At 45.3% G+C, this 21,060-nt stretch overlaps 1 protein-coding gene across 2 annotated transcripts in view; it reads left to right on the forward strand.

Moving 5' to 3' along the window:
• The first annotated feature begins 2,482 nt into the window (after positions 1-2,482).
• GBE1 (1,4-alpha-glucan branching enzyme 1) overlaps positions 2,483-21,060 on the forward strand; it is a 330,020-nt gene continuing 311,442 nt past the window's right edge. The window contains exon 1 of one of the 2 annotated variants that reach the window (XM_075073100.1): positions 2,483-2,616. In XM_075073100.1, coding sequence (XP_074929201.1) covers positions 2,516-2,616 — 101 coding nt within the window. In that variant the 5' untranslated portion in view covers positions 2,483-2,515. Of the gene's footprint in view, positions 2,617-2,986; positions 3,104-21,060 lie in introns of those variants that run through there. The other variant, XM_032778566.2, reaches the window with a different exon arrangement.

Genomic DNA, 21,060 nt, shown 5'->3' on the forward strand with positions numbered 1-21,060 from the left:
CATCCCTCGGCTGAACCCGCGCACGCTGCAGGTAAACAAACTGTACTGGCCTACCAGGAGAATTCCCTGATAGGTCGCGTGCCAAAGGCTGCTGATCCCTGATGTAGAAAATAAAATCTCTGCTCTGCCAGGCCTGGATATTATAGATATTTTTGTGTATATCATAGATTCTATTCCATTCCTCCAAAAATTAAAGCATATGTATCTGCTGCTGTAGGTACTATATTTGTGCAATCTCCTGATTCTTGGGACATTGAGAGGATGATAGCTGTATCCCATAAAAAAGATAAGTTCATTTTTTCCTCTGATGAGTCATGGAAAACAGTCAGCGTAGCTAAACAGACATGTTGTTGACGAAGAGGAGGCTACATCTATCCTGTTTCTGGCCCAGCTTGGATAAAGTACAGTAATGAACCTGCTCTCTCCTTACTGGGCACTGTTAACCCCCCAGTGCACAACCATCCAGCAGAGCTCCATAATCCTTTCAATGCACAAATGGGAAGTACTGCCAAGGGACTAGGGCTCTGGAGGGAGGCTGAGGCTGTGCTGCTGCACCCCCCACTAGTCACTACTGTTTTGCAGTTTTTGTGTGGTTTTGGACCAATCAAGCTTGCTTTTGGACAGTTTTCCTGGCAACCCTGGCAGTAAGCTGGAGGCAGCTGCTGGAGAGCGGGCTGTGGAGGATCCAGGCACCTAAGAACTGGGACTGAAGGGCAGAAAGATGGTTGGAAAGCAACTTATTTTGTGTGTGTGTGTGTGTGTGTGTGTGTGTGTGTGGGGAGGGGCATAGGTTGTGTTTATCATCTTTTGTGTGCCTAGGGTAACTAACTGCAGTGTTTATTTCTGGAAGTCCTAGTAAAGCAACCTTTTCTTATTCATCAGATGCTGTAAGTGTTTAGAGTAACCCAGTGAAGGGACTAGAGCAGGGGTAGATAAACTATGGCGTGGGGGCTGCATCCAGCCCTCCAGATGTTTTAATCCAGCCCATGCGCTCCCAGGGGCTAGAGCTTGCCTGCTGCAGCCAGGGAGCAGGGTTGGGGGCTTGCCCAGCTCCATGCTACTCCCAGAAGCAGTGGCATATCCCTCTCCCAGCTCCTATCCATAGAGGCAGCCAGGGGGCTTTGCACACTGCCCTGCCCCAAGCACCGTCCCCACAGCTCCCATTGGCCGGGAACCACAGCCAATGGGAGCTGCAGGGGTGGTGCCTGTAGATGGGGCAGTGCGCAGGGTGGGGGATAGCTCAGTGTTTTGAGCACTGGCCTGCTAAACCCAGGGTTGTGAGTTTAATTCTTGAGGGACCATTTAGGGATCTTGGGCAAAAATCTGTCTGGGGATTGGTCCTGCTTTGAGGTCCCTTCCAACCCTGTTATTCTATGATTCTAAGTATTTCACTTAGGGTGACAATGTGTCCAGTTTTCAACCAGACTGCCTAGTCAAAAAGAAACCCTGCCAGCTGTGGTCAGCACTGTTGACCAGCCTGTTAAAAGTCCAGTCAGTGCTGCTGCAGGTCTAAGAAAGGCTAGTCTCTAACTGTCCTAGCACCATACTGTGCCCCAGAAGTGGCCAGCTGGTCTGGGTCTTGGGTTGGGGAGTGCACAGGGCTCAGTGTGTGCTGCCCTTACCTTGAGCACTGGCTCTGCACTCCCATTGGCCGGGAAGCACAGTCAATAGGAGCTTGGCCCCTCCACCCTAGCCAGTCTCATCTTGCATCTGAAACCCCTCATCCCTTGCCCCATCTCAGAGTCTGCACCCCCCCCCAGCCCAGAGCTTATACCCCCTCCTGCACCCCAATCCCCTGCCTCAACCCAAAGCCCCTTCCCCCATTCCAAATCCCTCAGTCCCACTCCAGAGCCTGCACCCCAGCCAGAGCCCTCACCCTGTCATGCACCCCAATCCCTTGCCCCAGCCCAAAGCCCCCTCCCACACCCTGGACCTATTATTTCTGGCCCCACATTGAAGCCTGCACCGCCAGTTAGAGCCCTGAGTCACACCCGCCCCAGCCCAGTGAAAGTGAGTGAGGAGGGGGGAGAGCCAGTCACAGAAGGAGGGGCAAGGCCTCAGGGAAGGGGCGTGGCAAGGGTTGTAACCCTAATTGACTATGTAATAAGCGTCTCTGAGTGGAGCTGGGGGCTCCTGCGTCCACAATAGGGAGCTCAGACGTTCAGCTCTGACCACGTGAAGGACACACAGGGTGGGGGGTTCAGACAGGAAGGGGCCAGGTGCCGCCGCCCTTTGGCCATGGGGGGTTAGAAGGAAACTCCCTGGCGCCGGGGCCTGGCGCTGATCGCGCCCAGGCTCATGAAGCAGCATTTTCTCCCCTTACACGGCTGGGGGCGGGGGCCCCTGGGTGGCACCGCGGCGGGGTCGGGCGCGCCAGGGGCGGGGCCGTGCAGGGAGCTGGTGTCCAGGCCTTGCCCCCCAGCCAGGGGCGGGGCCGAGGTGTCTGTGCCCCCCCCCCCCCCTCCGGTGTATATAGGCCGGGCCAAGCCACCCGGCTGCTGCCGCCGTGGGTAAAATGGCCGCCGCTGTCGCGCGGGGCGTGTCGGTGCCGGAGCTGCCGCGGCTGCTGGCGCGGGACCCCTACCTGACCCCCTTCGCGCCCGACTTCCAGCGCAGGTACCACAGCCCCGCGCCCAGGGGTCGCACCAGCCCGCAGCCCAGGGAGCCGGAGGCAGCTCGGGGGCGGCGCCTCCCGGCCCTCAGCCGCCTCCCCACGGTCAGGCCGGGCCCCCGCCCGGGGGGGGGTGCGGGGGTCTCATCTCTGCTGGGAGTCGGTGCTCGGGTGTGGGGCGCTGGGTCCCCGGGCACTGAGGGGCTCCTCTGCCTCCCTCCCCCAGCAACGTTAGTGACCCCGCTTGGCCCCTGTCGGCAGGGCACGGCCTGAGTCGCCGCCCCCGCGCTCCCCCTGGCCGGGGGCTGGGGCAATGCGCCATTCGCCCTTGCGTGGGCGGGGCTGTTCTTGGTCCGTGTTGCCAGACATCACCATTAAAAACGTAGCGGTGAGACCACCCGCCTGGGCCCCCAAACCCGGCAGCTCCTACAAGAAAGTGAAACTGACGTGGTAGCAGTTTTTCTCTCTCCAGTGGGAAACGCCAGAGAACAGGTGAATCCTGGTGGTGACTAGTAACCTGCGTATTCACCATTCTTTCTCTTTTCATAATCTACCGTGTTGTTGGTTTGCGACGTTGGTAAAGAAACTTTTTGTTTATATCGCCGGATGAGAGGCGAATACACAAGTAGCTGTGGGCTGCTGCAGGCATTTTCAGTACTGCTCTCAGACGTGCCTTGCAAGTGTCATTCAGTGCAGCGAGGAGGGGGGCGGGGTTTCTGGCTCTCTCCTATAGCTGCTTTTAAAGTTGACTTGTATTTCAATACCTTACTGCTGCTAAGTCATTGGCCCCACCCCTCGTTGTGACACAGTCCTTGTGCTATTGTGAGTGAGTTGCATACTTGCCTGCCTGTCTCTGGTTTAATCTCTTTCTAATTGAATGAAAGGGTCACTTACTGTGCGACCTTGAATGGCTGTATGGGGGCTTGCAGCAGGTTGTGGCAATGTATGTACATACACCCTGCAAAATACGCAAATTGCATCACTCAGACTGTTCATCGGTCCACCTCCTGCGTAAGTAAGTCGCCGAGTCCAGGATGTTTTCATTGGTTTAACTGTTTTTTGCCTTGAGAGCTTGTTACTGAGGTAAAGAATACACACTGCACAAGGACAACAGTCTTTTAAGCCACTCTTGAGCTTAAAACCAAAAGTTAGTTTTAGGTAAGTATGTATCATGCATGCCATGACGTAAAATTTCTAATTCCTAGAACAGAGCCTGAGGTGGCAATGCTATTTAGAAGGCACAGATTGGCAGGTGATTCTTTATCATTAACAGTGCTAGAAATCTGACTGCATTCACTGTTTTACTGTGTATTGTAGGGAATAACATGTCTACTTTTGTCCTAGCAGTATAGCCATAGTCTTCAAACACTATGAATTTGCCACTGTGTGCCAGTTTCAGATTGACACTGAAGTTTATTTAGCAATGTACCTGGCTTGTCCATGAAACATGGGCCTCCTATGAGCCCTGGTATGTTGTTACATTCTGGTCAGATTAATGGTAACTTGCTACAAAATTACTGTGGCAATGTGTGTTCCCTGGCAGCAGGCTTAAAACAAGATGGTCCCAACACAGATAAATATTTTAAGAATGAAGCAAAATAAGACAGTGAGTTAACTAGAAGCAGAAATAAATTCATCTACAAATACCTGAGTATATGTATAAAATAGATAATATCTTAATCCAAAAGTTTTGCTGATATGGAGTATGTGTTAAAGTGGATCATAGCAGGAGGAGATTGGAGTTATTTTAAGGCTTGGTACTTGTCTAATTTAGCAGCAGAGCTGTAAGGCCATCCTATGTTAATATCTGCACTTGAGTTTTTGGTGTCTTCCCCATTTGCAGTTTCTGTTTTTGCAAGCCCTGGAAACATGCAGAAGAGAAGTGGTGTTAAAATGGTACAAATGAGGGAAACAGAATAAGGGCATAGGGTGTGGGGGAGCCCAACTTCCTTCCTAACTGTTGCTAGAGGGGAGACTTCTGTGTAGACAAATTCCTTCTGGCACAGTCGCTTTCAGTTCTTTCCTCTGTCTCTGCAGTTCTCTTATGAGATGAGGAAACAAAAGAATCTCATTTGATTTACTTGTTGCTGCCTGACTACTTGGAATAAAATGATCTAAATTATTGTAAAAATCACTGTGCAGTTCCAGAAAGCTGTGAATTGCAGAGGCATGAAATACTACTGCTGAGGAGGATGAGGGTTAAATTGCTGCCCTGTCACTTTCCCTTTGAAACTGACAGCACCTAGAGAGTTTCACTCTTGTATCTAGAAGGCTTTCCATTGCAGTAAGGATGAAGCTGATCAGATTACTACACATTTAACCATACTTATTTCCTTGTCATAAAATCTGATTTCTTCTTAAATCTTTGCTTTTCAAAAATCATAGTATAGGTGTCCTAGATTATTGTTACGTGATTAAACAATTCAGGTTTGGGAGGAATTTTGCAGCTATTAGCTAATATCAGTTTCCATTAAAACATCTAGAAGGAATAGAACCCAGGTCTCAAGAGGTTCAATCTGGTGTCCTAACCAGTGGACCATGGTGGAGATTTAATTTCTAGTGGAATATTTCCTGAACTTGGCTGGCTGTCCTCACTCAGTATTGAAATAATTCTTGGATTTGGTCCTCAACATAAAAAATAACTGTTGGATTTATTTGTGAATTCATTTAGCCACTTGATGGAAGATGTTTTGAGCAGTTATTTACAATCAACTAGCTGAAAAATTTTAAGCTTTCCTTGGAGTAAATTCAAATCATCAACTGTTAAGTGTTAGAGATACTGGGTAAAATTGGACTTTTAAATATAAACACTCTTAAAAATGTTTGCAACTGAAACATTGCAGCATTGTGCTAGATTGACAACCTTGAAGTGGAATTGGCTCGAAACTTGCTAAACAGAAGAGAGTGACTGGGAGTGAAAATTAAAAATAAAAGATCAAATAGTTTGGCAACCCTATATGTTTGTACATCACCAATATATCTTAAAGTAGGAGTGTGATTTTCTTTTTTTTTTTTTAAACAAAAATGTGGAGGTTGTTATCCAGTCTTCGGATTCCAGCAGCTAGGACTCTTAAGGAGAGAAAATATCAAATATTGTGAAACTCATGCTTTAAATTGTAATAGTTGGCAATACTGTAAATATTGAACAGAAAGCAAATCTATCAAAAATAGTTTTTAATCTAAAGCAGTTGAGATGCTTTGGTTCAGTTAACACACAGACTTTATGCAAACCTCCCCTCCCAAACCTTTTCTTGTACCACCATCTGGCAAGTATAGTGCTTAGATTCTTGAAAACATATTATGTTGGTCTGAGGAAGCAAAAGGAAAATAAACCAGCTTTAATTCAGTGGGTTCAGTAGCTGCTTGGGTTAAGTCTCCTTCTTTTAGAGTTATTTTGTTACCTCTCCCTGGCAGAAAGACTTCACACTGATAAGTACCTAATTCCCTTCCCCCAACTGCTCTAAGCTCTTCAGGTCATGTTGGCCTTAGGTTCTCTTATCCTGGGTGTTGACTGTCTCTCCCATTTTGTTCACATCTGAATTTATGCCATAGAAATTGGTAAGGCTGGCATACAGGACATGTCTATGCTAAAAGCTGTAATTCACTCTCAGTGATAGGTAATGGTAGAAGCTTTACTGTAGTCAGAATTCAGGAATTTGTCAAAATATTATCTAACATGACTATGACAGTAGCAAAAACATGAATAATATCTACATTCCAACTTCTACCGGTGATCACGAAATTTCTTTTGAAACTCACTGCTTTTTCTCTGATCTTTCTCTCTAACACAGAAATTGGGCCTTTTTGTGTGTTAATGCTTCAGAAAACTCATTTGGATATGCAAAAAAGTGTACAAATTGTGGGGCTTCTATCTTTTTATCTGTGCTTGATAGCTGGGGCCCTTCTCCTTCTCTGTATTGTTGCCTCTGTGCCTGTCCTCTTGTGGTGATGTGGTTCTGGCGGGACCCAACTGAGAGTGCCAATTCAGGACCAATTGCTCAAACAGGGCAGTCAGAACCCAAGGCTGGGGTTTTTCCACCTCTAAGGCAAGGCAAACCAAACTAGCCAGACAAAAATGACTTTGGTTTCACCCCACTGGCCAACCACAAGTCACACAAGCAATTTCCTTAGACACTCCAGTCTCCCAGTATCACCACCAGTGCCAACCATCCTGGGAATGAATGGTTATGAAAACCAACACCCCAGTAAAAGAAAGAGGTTCTCTTGATCCCAAAGGATCAAGCCCCAGACCCAGGTTAATATACACATTAGATCTTAGCCACAAATCACGCTGTTGCCAATCCTTTAGAATCTAAACCCTACAAGTTTATTCATAAAAGGAAAAAGATAGAGATGAGAGCTAGAATTGGTTAAATGGAATCAATTACATACAGTAATGGCAAAGTTCTTAGTTCAGGCTTGTAGCAGTGATGGAGTAAACTGCAGGTTTAAATCAAGTCTCTGGAACCTCCCTGCTGGGATGGGTCATTCAGTCCTTTGTGCAGAGCTTCAGTTTGTAGCAAAGTCCCTCCAGAAGTAAGAAGCTGGACTGAAGACAAGATGGAGATGAGCATCAGCCTTATATAGGCTTTTCCAGGTGTAAGAACATGTCTTTGTTCTTACTGTGGAAGTTACAGCCAATGGAGTCTGCAGTCACATGGACCAGTTTCTGCACACCCTGCTGAGTCACAAGGCATATCTGTCTCCTCTTAATGGGTCAGTTGTGTAGCTGATGGTCCTTAATGGGCCATCAAGCAGGCTAAGCAGAGCTAACACCCACTTGTCTGGGTTCTTTCCCAGTAACACAGCACCAATTTGAAGTACAGACAGTATACAGCCAATATTCATAACTTCAACTACAAAATGATACAGATAGCATAATCATAACCAGTAACCCGTAACCTGGTCTTAGACGCCTTATATGACCCCCTTTACATAAGGTCTGGTGCCGCTACAGGACCTTGGTTGCAGCCCATGTTCCATATGGTCCCAGTTTATATCAATAACGTCACACCTCTGCAGTCTCCTCCCTCTAATGGCCTTTGGATGCCTCACTCTTTCTACTTCAGATGGGTATATTACTCGTGCCCACTCCCATACATGGATACTGTCTCTTCCTCTCCTCTGCCTCCTGCTCAGTTCCTCCTCTGTCCAGGAGCTCCTGGCTTCTGCCTGCCCTTTCCCACCCCTTTACTGTTGCCCCAGGCCAGTTCTAGGAAACAATAGTCAAGCTGGGGTGGAACAATTTTTTTTTTCTTTTATCCCCACTTAGTGCTGGGAGGGAGACTATGGTTAGGAGTTGCCTCCAAGCTAGCTCTCTGCTTTCTCTCCTTGCCCTGGGGCTGTTCAGCACAGGAAGGGGATCAGAGACTTGCTTTGCAGGACACAGAAAGCAGAACAACATCCTCTGGTGGTAGCTGGAACAGCAGTAGGGAGACCAGATGTCCCGATTTTGGAGTCTTTTTCTTATATAGGCTCCTACCACCCCCCAACCCCCTGTCTTGACTTTTCACACTTGCTGTCTGGTCACTCAGCAGTCCAAAGCTAGTCTTCTAGAGGTGGCTTCAGTCAGAACTGCAGCATCAGTTAGTGCACTGGCTGAATTCTTGAGCTGCTGGGAACTTCTTGCAAGAGACCAACTTTAAAACTGTAAAATTGTGGCTCTTTTGAAAATATCTACCCTGGAATATCTTGTTCTGTTTTTCTAGCAGGTTGTGCTGTAGCACCAGAGCTTAGTTTTGTCATTATTATGAAAGAAGGTCTTGGAGACCACTGAGCAAAGTGAGCTAAGCTTGCTCTAACAAAAATAGTCTCTCTTTAATTACTTTAATCTGATGATGAGATTTCTCAAAGTAATGTGTGACTTTAGGAAAATCAGTTTAAAATTTGGAAAATGGAAATATTCGCTAAATAGGACTTTAAAATACTACTGTGCACTGTGTGCATGTGTGTGTTTTGAGCCAGCCTAGGCAAGTTCAGGAAAACTAAATTTTGTCTCAGCTCACTGTGGAGATGAAGAGGGGCTGCAATAGTGTGTGCGCGAAAAACACAAGTTTTGCCGACGCAAGCGGCAGTGTGAACACGGCCTTGTCAGCAGGAGCTCTCTTCTGCCAACAAAGCTTGTGCTGCTTGCGAGGCTGGAAGTATTTTGTCAGCACCTTTGCTGACAAAATACCGCAAAAGAGCGTTAACACTCGCTGACTTTTAGCGACACAGCCTTGTTGCTTAAAAACTCCATAGTGTAGACAAGCCCCAATTGTAGTAGTCTCTCTTCACCTTCTGTTTACTTCAGATATCCTTTACTACCTAGAAAATTGACCTGACTCTTTCAGGCTCTGTCTTCACTAGGAAAAAGATATGTTCTTATCTTTGTTTAGTTAACTTGAGAGGAATTTCTAGACTTAGGAGGTCTAATTTAAGGCTATGTCTTCACTGACAAAAGTGTGACACTTACGTAAAAATACAATGGAGACAAGAACACTTGTTTTAGTGTCAGGTAAACTAGGTGAGGTCACACAGATTGCCTGGGAGGTGTTAGTGCTGAGGTCTCTTAACTGCTTTGCAATAAATGCTGCAAGTACCTTGTCTCCACTTAGGATTTAACAATGAGGTAATTGACTTGTTTATCTCATTGTGGGTTTTCTTTTTAAAACCAAACATTTTGTGTGAATAAAGACAAAACCAAAGATTTAGCACTCCAATAAGTATTTGCAAAATATTTGTGAGACACAAGATTTCACAAAGAGAATTGGATCATTGTTCAACGGTCCATTATTCAACAGTGTCACAACAAAGCAGTTTCTCAGATCTTCACACCAGGGTCTAGTGAAATTCTCAGGGATAGAGTGCGGGCTCCTAGGTTAACTGCTGAGAGAGAACAGGTTCCTGATCCTCTTCAGAGATGGATAATTCCCCTCTTCTCCAAATCCTCTGCAGCTGTAAGTCACGGAGGGAATCCAGAGGGAAGCTGATCAGAAGCCTCATCTTTTTGGTAGTTACTTACGTTAATAAAGAGTGGCTACTAGGCTGCCTTGTTAACATAGGTAACTACTTGGAAGAACTGATAAAACAAAATAACTTGAAATTCCCCCCAAAATATAAAAATAAAAATTTTGTGGAGCTGTACTGATAACATATTGGAAAGCTTTGGAATTTAAGGAGGCATTAGTGTCAAGATTTGGGAAGTCTCCCTTTGCATAATGGGGTGCATATGTTCCAGACAACTTAAATATCTCTGTGAAACGTGTTATCTTAAATATTTTGTTAACGCTTGAGTGTTGTGTAAACTAAGTACTTATATTATTATGTATTTTTAGTCTTTTACCTCTTACAACATAAGTGGCTCAGGTGTCAGCATTAATGCCTGTAGTGTAATAGCATTTTACGATGTTACAAACTGGTGTCAAAGTGTTGCCTTTGTTATTACCAACATGCACTTTCTGTATTTCACTAGCTTTTGCAGCTTCCACAATTTATTAACTACGTGCTCCTGAGCACATGTTTTCCACTAGCTCAGTTTATTGTGTGAAGCTGTTTAGGAATGAATTCCTAGTCTTTCAATCTGTAATTTGTGCTGCTTGGCAAAATGCTCTTCTGTTTGCAGCATTAATCAAGATAATCTGTGTCTGCTGGCTTGGTCCTAAACGTGGGCTCGGGTGGCAGGGGAGTGGAACCCAAGCTGGAAGTATAAGACATGGGGGGGGGGGGGGAAAAGAATAGTTGATGATCCAATTCTCCTGAATTCGTGATGTATGATTTTTATTTTGTCTCCTTGCTAGAGAGAGAGAAATCAAATTCAGCAGTCTCTGGAGTTGGATGAACTAGCATGGTAAATATAAAGTGGTTCATATTTTCAGTTCCATATGTGTTACTAACAAGAAGAGAGAAGGTTATGCAACTGCACATTGAAACAATGAAGGCACTCTGTTTCTACTCAAATTGCTGCTATGTTACTGGATGTTTCTAGGAATGTAGCTCCCCTTGGTTGGATATTTTAGTGACAAGATTCTGGGAAAGGTATTTGCCTTGGCTACACTTGGAGGTCTGCCACACTGGGAGTTACAGCTGTCTTCATAGAGCTGTGTAGGGAAAGCATTGGAGTGTGGCCACATTTGCAGCGCTGTTGGAGTGGTGCATTATGGGCAGCTATCCCACAGAGCACCTTGTCCATTTTGGTGCTGTGGGTTGTGGGAGGGGACGAAAAAACCAACAGTAATGTTTGGTGCCTTGCACGGGAGTGAAGTGCAGTGGTTACAATGTTAGTCGGAATCTGTTTTTCCTAAGCTGATTTGCAGTGCCTGTTTCTTTCCTAGGCTACAGTATCTTTGACTTTCTGTAATAATAAAGACTGTTTTCAAAGCTAAGAATTCATTTATTGAAAAGAAAATAACTTTGACACACACACACAACATTTTGGGAACCTAAAAGGGCAGGGGGGAGTGGTGGTGAACTGTACAGTCACAGGTTTGAATATGTCCTGTCTGGAGTGCTGTGCAATGACTGCTGCACTTCAGGATGCCTATACTTCATGGTGATGGGGGTTGAGTGTAGAGGGCAAGGGTCGTAGTTCTCAGGGCTGGTTGGTGAATGTACAGGTGTTGGAGGCAGCTGGTGGATGTAAGGACCTGGATGCTGGGGAAGTGGGTTTGGAGCTGACATTGGGGCACAAGGGAAAGAGCTTTGGGACGGGGGCGGGCTGGCGCGGTAGTGCTCTGCCTGCATGGCTACAAGCGCCCGGACAGAATCCGCTTGGCACACCAGGATGCTTATCAGCTGCTTTGTGCTTTTCTTCCTGGCCGCTGCATTTCTCTGGTGGATCCTGCTTTCCATTTCCCTCCAGTCCTGCAGTTGTTTGTTCTCTCTGGCAGAGTGATCCATAACTGTTTGCAGCAGGTCGTCTTTGTTTTTTCACGGCTTCTTCTGCTGGTTTAGGAGTCTTTGAGCTGCTGTTAACACGGGCAGCTGAGAACTCAAGGTTGCTTGTGGAAGGAAAAAAAGACAACAGTTAACAGAGGCAGCATTGTTTATATCTCAGTTATTCCCACACAGTGAAGGAGTTTACAGTCTTCACTTTAGCATAATTTTTCCATACCAAAGAGAGGGCACATAACCCACAGGAGCTCTAAAATGGTGAGTAAGGGGGACTGATTGCTTCAGGGCTGTGCTGGGGTTTCTGTGCATTGGGGAAAGCAAACAGCTGCGAGGGGCACCTTCACTGAACACTCTCCCAACATTTCCCACAGGAGTTAATCCTTGAAGATATTTCACCCCCACTGGGAAGAGCGGGAGGGTCTTCTACAGCAATGCGGATTCCGCCGGTGGCTCTCCCTGTAAACTTGTGGAAGCGCATTGCCTACGCTCTGGCTGAAACTTTTGAAGAGATTACCAAGGCCGATTACCGCGACATGATAGACCATATCAATGGGCTATTCCACATCTAGGCAGGCAGGCATGCATGCAGCCCTAACCCTCTCTCCTCTCCCGAAACATTTCCATCCTGAAAATAAAAGCCGCTTACCAGGAACTCACTCCTCTGCTTGTCCTTCACCAAGTATCGGCTGCTGCAACTGGCTGCCTTCCTCCTGGCTTGAGAAGAGCTCCTGGCTGCATGTCTCCTGGGACTCCAGGGTGTCTCCCCCCACCCCAGTACCCTCACTCTCGGTTTCTCCTCCTCCCCTGCCTCCACCTACTCCCCTCCCCTGCTTGGAAGTGGTCCATCATGGTCCTCAGATTGGCGGTGGAGTCACCCCCAAGTATCGCATCCAGCTCTTTGTAAAAACAGCAAGTCATGGGGGCAGCACCAGAGCAGTTTCCCTCACGGGCTTTGCAATAGGCACTCCACAGCTCCTTCACTTTAATCCTGCACTGCACCGCGTCCCGGTCATGATCCCTTTCCAGCATGGCCCTTGATATCTGCCCATAGGTATCGTAATACCTACGGCTGGAGCGCAGCTGTGACTGCACAGCTTCCTCCCCCAAACACTGATGAGGTCCAGCAACTCGCCATTGCTCCATGCTGGGGCTCATTTGGCATGTGGAGGCATGGTCACCTGGAAAGACTCACTGATTGCACTCAGCACCTGGCTGAGCAAACAGGAAGGGGATTTTTTAAATTCCCTGGGGCATTTAAAGGGCAGGTCACCTGAGGCCAGGGCAGTAGAGTTTGAACTGATGAGCAGAGTGGCTGAGCAGGCATTCTGGGATACCTCCGAATACCTCTGGAGGCCAATAACAGCGCTTTTGGTGGCCCCACTGATGGAGCAGCACTGCATCACCAGCGCTGCAGTCATTATTCCCCAGGCAGAGGAGAAATATAGCCAGCGCTTTATCCAGGGAGATACAGTGCTGTATGTGCCCTGCAAGTGTGGACGGTGAGTAAGGCCGTGGCTACACTGGTGCTTTACAGTGCTGCAACTTTCTCGCTCGGGTGTGAAAAAAATACCCCCGAGTGCTGCAAGATACAGCGCTGTAAAGCACCAGTGTAAACAGCCCCCAGCGCTGCAAGCTAAACCTCATGAGAATGTGGAGTACGTGCAGCACTGGGAGAGCTCTCTCCCAACGCTGGCGCTGCAACCACACTCGCACTTCAAATGTAGCCATACCTTAAGTTGCAGCTCTGTAAAGCCGCCACCACCAGCGCTGCAACTCTCCAGTGTAGCCAAGGCCTTCGTGCGTGCTGCAGACTGAAGGTAAGTAGATGATTGAGTTAATGGAGTTTAAAGTGGATGATGCTGGCACGGTTGAGTGGAGAGAATTTGGGAAGTCAGGGTGAGAAATAGGGCCTACTTGGAGGGAATAAAGCTTAATAAAACTGGAAATATCAGTGATCAGGAAACTAGGGTGGGAAAGGTGGTGTGTGTGTGTGTGAAGTGAAAGGGAGGGTTAGAATACAGCTGATAAGAAAATTGAATAGGATATGACTTTTTGCATATGTGCTATATTTTGTTGTTTTATCTCAAGGCAACATATTAACTCATATTGGAAAATACTGATTGTGTTGTATAATCTTTACAATGAATATAAAACAAGAAAACCGTGCAAAACTAAATGCTCAGGGAAAATGTCACCATAGTACATATAGCTTTCTCTCGGTGACCATCTGGTTTATGGCATGTATGATACGATATCATAATGTTTTTGTGGGCTAAAGCTAATAAGCCTGTAAAGCATAGCGAAGCACTGATAGCCTTAATTGTTTAAGGCTGTTGGGGGTGGGGATAGGGAGAGAGTTTGGGATATGTTCAGTGTGATGGGTTTGGTCACATAGACCCCCTTGGGACTGGCACCTGATGTGCTGAGACAACCTCAGAGCCCGTTTTCTCTGCCAGTTTGGCCTTCCAGAACCCTGCCTTGTTGAACCAGACATGCAAGTCTGCTGCAACACAGACCCAGGGTCTGAACCATGCCCCCAAAGCTGCAGACTTAACTGAAAACAGCTTAAGAAGTACTCCTGTCTCCAGCACCCAGCTGCCAATGGAATCCAAACTCCAAATGAGTTTGTTTAAAGCATTATACAGGGTAAACTCTCACAGTTGTCCGCCCTCTGTAACACTGATAGAGAGAGATGCCCCAGCTGTTTGCTCCTCCAGATATTAGTTACTTACTCTGGATTAATAAACAAAAGTGATTTTTATTAAGTATAAAAAGTAGGATTTAAGTAGTTTCAAGTAGTAACAGACGGAACAAAGTTACTACATAAAATAAATCTGAACACACAAGGGTAACTTAGTGTATTAAGGATCTAGTTACAAATTTTAACTTCTCACCCTAGATGTTTTCTCAAGTATAATCCTTTTCAGACCAACTTTGTAGTTTATGGCCTGGGTTCAACAATCACTCACACCCCCATCGTTACAGTCCTTTGTTTCAGTTTCTTTCAGGCATCTCTTTGGGATGGAGAGGCCAACTCTTGAGTCAGCTGAAAATAAAATAGGCTTCTGAGGCCTTTTATATTCTCTTTCTTGTGGGCAGAAACCCCTTTGTTCTGTGCAAAATCACAGCAACAAGATGGACTTCGTAGCCACCTGGACAAGTCACAGGGTCATGAATGATTTAGCTTTTTGCAGGTTGACCCCGTTGTTTACATGTTTGTTTAAAATGGGAAAGTTCAGATGTGGATTGGTGTCTCCCAAAATCCACTGTTACTTGAATTCCAATTACTTGAATACCCCCTTAAGTGAAGTTTGGCCAACATATTGTTATGTGTTTCCTACAGCAAATACTTCAAATACAAGCATAAAACCAATGCTTGTAACTTCAGATGTAAAAATGATACATGCATACAGATAGGATGAATATATTCAGTAGATCATAACCTTTGCAAGGATATGTGACATGGCATATCTAGCATAAAGCATATTCCAGATGTTATATTTACACTTATAAGCATATTTCCATAAACATACAGAGTGCAAAGTCACACTCAGCATGGTCAGATAAGTTACACAGCTTTTATCCTTCAAACTGGTACCAGTCTGCTACCATGGAACTATGCTGTATAGTGAAATTAACACATGCTTTATCAATTTTGAAAAACACATTTGCCTTTGGGTGAACCATAAGTATATCATCTAAGTCTAAGAGGTTCAGAAATAAATTTTGGTGGCCTAGTAGCATCAAACATCAGGGATATTGACTTAATTAGGATTTTAAAGGGTCCAAGATGAGCATCCAGAAGAGATGGGAAATAGCCACAAATTTGGAGCTTAAATTAACAATGCCAGTAACAGGCAGACAGTACAGATGAGAAGTATTCCTGAAGGAAAAATGTTATAGGATCAAATAGAAAATCATGGCCTTAATTCACAAGCTCTGTAAAAATCTCAAAGCGTTTTAACAGGGATATATTTTTCTGCTACAGAGTGGCTTGGGAATAAACAGAAATGAAACTTTAGTTCTGTAGGGTTTTTAGGGTAACTTCAATCATACTTTATCGCCTAGTGAATTCTATATAGGGGCTCTTCCAAGTGCTGTTCCTATTCCTTATGAATGAACAGCTAAAGAAATAGGCTGTCTAAGCCATCTCTTTCTATAAAGCTCTGTTACCTTTTGTTTCAGATAATATTTGTATTGCATAGTGTTGAGTATAAGTGTGTATCTGAAGTGTCCCTTTTCTTTTGTACACTGCTGTCCCTTGTGTGTGTCTAACTCTAGATATGCTTTCATAGCTTCTTTAAGAATTATCTTGAGTTCTTAGTCAGGTGTTGTCCCTCAGTAGTTCCCATGAACACATGCAAATCTTTGACACATATTTTGTGCTTTCAACCTGAGCTAGCACTCCCATCATTGGGTATGGACTCCACCTGTGGAGAATGAGGGATGTGTATCTTTTATGAATATTGTGTTTATCTCAGATTATCTGCTTGATCCTTCTCGCTCCATGGAGTTGAATCAAAAGGGACTGTTGAGAAGAGCAAACAGGAAGTGAAACAATGGCAGGAAGCAATACCCCCTCTGAGTGAACAATTTGGAGGGAGTTAAGGAGAACGATGGCTGGGCAATTAATTGGGAAGATGTTATTTCCAGGCCCCCAGGAAGAGTAACAAAGACGGTTTGCCGAAAATTGAGGGCTTAAGATTAAAAAGACATTAAACAGGGTTGTGGTTTTTTTTTTTTTTTTTTTTTTTTTTTTTTTTTTTTTTTTTGTCGTCTGTCTTTAGGTAGGTCCATGTATGGGTCTCTTAGAGACTGAAATAGTACATACAGTAGAACCTTAGTTATGAACTGACTGGTCAACCACACATCTCATTTGGAACTGGAAGTGTGCAATCAGACAGCAGCAGAGACCAAATCAGAAAAAAGCAAATACAGTAAGTACTGAGTTAAATGTGAACTACTAAAAAAATGGAAAGTTTTTTAAAAAAAAAAAAGATTTTTACAAGGGAAGGAAACTTGTTTTGCTTCTTTCATTTAAATTAAGATGGTTAAAAGCAGCATTTTTCTTCTGCATAGTAAAGTGTCAAAGCTCTATAAAGTCAATGTTCCGTTATAATTTTTAAAAAAGAACATAATGTTCTTTGTTCAGAGTTACGAACAACTTCCATTCCCAAGGTGTTTGTAATGCTAATGAATAATAGGGAGGGTAGTTTTCAGTGATCTGCATAGCTGCTCAAGGAGAGTTGGAGATTGACCTGAGATGCTGGCTCTGTGCGATAAGTCTGTAAAGGTAGTCTTGCCCAAGGTTTCAGGGAAATGATAAATTTTAGACAAGATCCAGCCTATGTAGGCCTTCTGTTTTGTTAACCCTCTGTTCTGATATTTTCCTTTGGGTGAAAAAGCAATACGCAATATGTTTTTTGTTTTGAATAATCTGTTTTGAGTCCTTTTAATCAGCTGCTGGTCCCAGGCTCCCAGAGGGAAGTCCCTGGCAGGTGCAAAATGCAGCCGGGCCCTTCATATTAACGTGGTTGGGAAATGGGGACTGTAGCCCAGAGATTCAGTCTAAGAATGGCTGAAGTGCAGGGTTCCATCCTTGAGAGAATTGAAAAGAGAAAAGCCTGGCACCTAAGGGTGCATTCGAAAGGAATTGTGAAAGGTCCAAGGTACAGCTTGCCCTGTAACTGATGCTGTCCCACAATTCCCTTTGTATGCCCAGAGGTATAACAGATAAACTCTTCCACAATATACTGGGAAAGGAGGAGAATAGCTCATCTTACTTTGGTGCTAAGAAACATGGGATATGTCCCTAGAAGTCCTAGAGACATGCACAGATGAATATTCAGTATGAAAACATAGTAAATCAGCTGTGGCTACTTATAGCTGGACTGGGCTCACTAAGCTGCTGATCACCCAAGTTAACTCGGTGAAGATGTGCTTAGTGTCTGCTGATTCTAAAAATAAGAGTACACAGGGGAAGGAGGAACAAGACAAGCAGTTAAGATATAGTCCGGGGTGGCAACGTGTGGCTCCAGAACCACATGTGGCTCTTCAGAAGTTAATATGCGGCTCTTTGTATAGGCACCGATTCCGGGGCTGGAGCTAGAGGTGCCAACTTTCCAATGTGCCCGGGGGTGCTCATTGCTCAATCTCTGCCATGGGCCCTGCCCCCACTCCACCCCCTCCCCTGAGCCTGCTGTGCCCTCACGCTTCCTCCTGCATGCCATGAAACAGCTCATTGGGAGGTGCAGGGAGGGAGGGAAAGGTGGTGACCACCAGGCTGCTGGTGGGTGAGAGGCACTGGGTGGAGGGGTGGGGAGAGCTGATGAGGGGCTGCTGATGTATTACTGTGGCTCTTTGGCAATGCACATTGGTAAATTCTGGCACCTTCTCAGGCTCAGGTTGGCCGCCCCTGGTATAGTCACTACCTGAATTCAAATAATTAATCTTTACCTGAATATACCAGAACTGACATTGGCCCTGATTTTGCAACTGAGTTTGCATGACATGACCCTTGTAGAAGTCAGTGGGGTCTCAGCAATTAGAGAAGTCTGAATGTGTACAAAAGAGGTAAGATCAGGACTTTAATCGTAGCCTAACTTCACTACTGCAGATCACTTCCAACTATCTTTCTAAATTCTTGTTCTAGTTCAAGGAGTCAAGAATGTTTTCATTTTGCTACTTTTGAACTACAAAGTGGGATCATACTGTTTTGCATTCTACAGCACTCTTAAAATTGACAGCTTAGTTTCCAAAAGCTGCCCCCTACCTCTCAAAGTTAATAGCCATTTACTCATCTTCTTCTCTCACACCTTCCACATCTTCTTGCTCTCACCCTGTCTGGTAATCGTAGTGTCTTTTTTATATTTTCCACACTTCTACAGTAGGAGTCCAATCATTATGCTATCCCATCAGCTCATTTTTACTTTTAAAACCTTGCCTTAAACACCAGCATACATTTCTTTATATACATACTGATTAGAGGAAAAAATAATCATGTCAAGTGCAAAAATTGTAGTTTGGTGTGTAAAATGTTTAAAGCATAAAAAATTCCCTTCTCACCCCTATGGGTGGTATGTGTCTTCCTCAGCCTCGGGTCCTCTACCAGAGGCCTGGGAGTTTGAGGGTTCTGCGCAGTATCTTAGCTGTTCCTAGCACTGCACTCTTCTGGACAGAGAGGGCTGTCTAGAGAACCCCTTCGGAGTCTTGAGGAACTGCTCATATTGACACTGTGTTGTCCAAATTCTTTCCACCGCCTGAGGCACGTGCCGACTAACACGGGAGTGTCTACAGATAGTTGGCAACTAGTGTATGCCTGATAGGACTTTCTGTTTGGGAGAGGCTACAGGTTATTGGCGGGGGAGTATAGTGGACTACCACAGCGGTTCTGTCCACCGTATGCAGGGGTCTTTCATATCAGGCACTGTCTCTTCTGTGTAGCAGCTTGGGTGAACCTGCTGCTAAACGCTGGTTCATCTGTGCTGAGCAGCGTTCATACGCACTGCGGACTAGTAGATTCTTAGCACGACGGTGTGATGCTGTCTGGTCCAGGTGCTGGTCCAGCTCTCCATGTCTTTGCCCCCGGCGGACTGTCTTCTACTGTGTACGAGTGGTGTATTAAGTTTCTGAGAGATGCTCGCTCTTCTGTTCCACAGGTGCTGTCACGCACTTTGCAACTGGTGTTATGAAGTCTTCTCTTCTCCCATATGGTCTCCAGTACTTCATGCTTCAGTTCTGCTATGTATTGTTGCCAGCTGCAGTTGGGAGAATTTAAACAAACCTTATGGATGGTTCTTTGGAGAAGCAGAGGCATATGGATTTTGGTCCCATGCTTACCGCTCTAGCATGTATCTTAGCTGGTAGAGTGCTGTAGCTTGTTTAGCAGCTCTAAAGGCTTCAATGGAGTCAGGCCCCTTGAGTATCTTTTCCAGTAGCGAGTCTATCCTTAATCTACACTCTCTGTAGTCACGAGCTGACTAACTTCTCTCCGAGTCAGCCTGATCTTATTCCTCGCCAACGTCATTTTCCAGGTGAGTATACGTGTTGCTGATCATGTAGCCAAGCAATCTCAGGATTACAGAGGCTGTAAGTATACAGTTCATTGTCTTGGAGTTATGGGGTATGATAGGATGGTCTGAGGGCTCTTGCATTTTAAACATCTGATGGTACTATCTCCATCTGAGCTTGGTATCGGTCCTAAGATGTTGATTTTCTTTCATCAGATATGATGAGAGGGTGACAGACGAGATAGCTTTCAAGGTTGGGCTGCACATCCACTAGTTCTTACACCAGGTACCTTGGCAATCGGGATGTAATGTAGTGTGGCATATCTCAACTGTAAGCAGCTTCCGCTTTACTGTGTTGAAGCTGTTGGGTAATAGTCGTTTTTCAGTATGGTGGGAGTAGATCTCTTGCACGCTGAGTCCGCCATGCGTCACTACGTTTCGAGATGTCCCCTATTTCGACTTGAGGTATTAAGCTGTGGAAGATACGTCACATATTCAATCATGTCTCAGACGTAGTTTCATCCATTGTCTCATAGCCATGAACTATGGATTATATGGTTCCACAGTAGCCCTATTGACGTCAGTTTGACTGCTCTTATCAACACATGACTGTGCAGACAACTGTATAGATTCCGCGGTGCAGAGCGTCGAGCCGCATGGATCTCTTCTAGTGTGTACTCTCATTATTTGAAGTAGGTGGGAGAAATCAGGCGGTGAGAGCGATTGGCGCGCCCCTGGCTATAGTCGACTACTCCTGATTCATTTATCTTACCTGAATTATTTACCCCAGAACTTGACATTGGCCCTGATTTTGCAACTGAGTGTTGTATGAGCAGGACCCTTGTGAGAAGTCGAGTGGAAAGCTGCCGCGTCTCAGCAATTAGAGAAGTGCTGACCCAATGTAAAGATCAGACTTAATCGTTAGCCTAACTTCACTTAGCTTGCAGAAGTCACTTCCAAACTAATCTTTCTTTAATTCTTGTTTCTAGTTCAAGGAGTCAAGGGAATGTTTTCATTTTGCTACGTTTTGAAAACTACAAAAGATGGATCATTACTGCACAACAGCATCTTAAAATTTGACAGCTTAGGTTCCAAGAAGGCTGCCCCACCTACTCTCATAATGTTATAGCCATTGATCTCTGATGCGTTCTCTCAACACCTTCCACATGCTTTTGGCTCTCACCGTCTGGGTCTGGGTACTCGTAGTTGTTGCTTTTTCTATATTTTCCACACTTCGTACACGTAGGAGTCCAACTCATTATGTCCGCTATCCATCAGCTTTACTTTTAAATACCGTTGCCTTTAAACATCCCAGCAGTACATTTCTTTATTATTACATACTGATTAGATGGAAAAAATGAATTCAGTGTCAGATTTGCCAAAAATTGTGAGATATCTGGTTGTGTAGAATGTTTTATAAAGCATTAAAAAATTCCCTCTCTCACCCCGTAATGGGGTGGTTATGGTTGTCTTTGCCTCAGCCTCGGTTCCTATCTACCAGAGTGCCTGGGGTTGAGGGTCTGCGCAGTTAGCTGTTCCTTAGGCACCTGTATCTTCTGTGGACAGAGA

The sequence above is a fragment of the Chelonoidis abingdonii genome, chromosome 1 (genome assembly GCF_003597395.2).
Source record: "Chelonoidis abingdonii isolate Lonesome George chromosome 1, CheloAbing_2.0, whole genome shotgun sequence".
NCBI classification, from domain to species: Eukaryota; Metazoa; Chordata; order Testudines; family Testudinidae; genus Chelonoidis; species Chelonoidis abingdonii.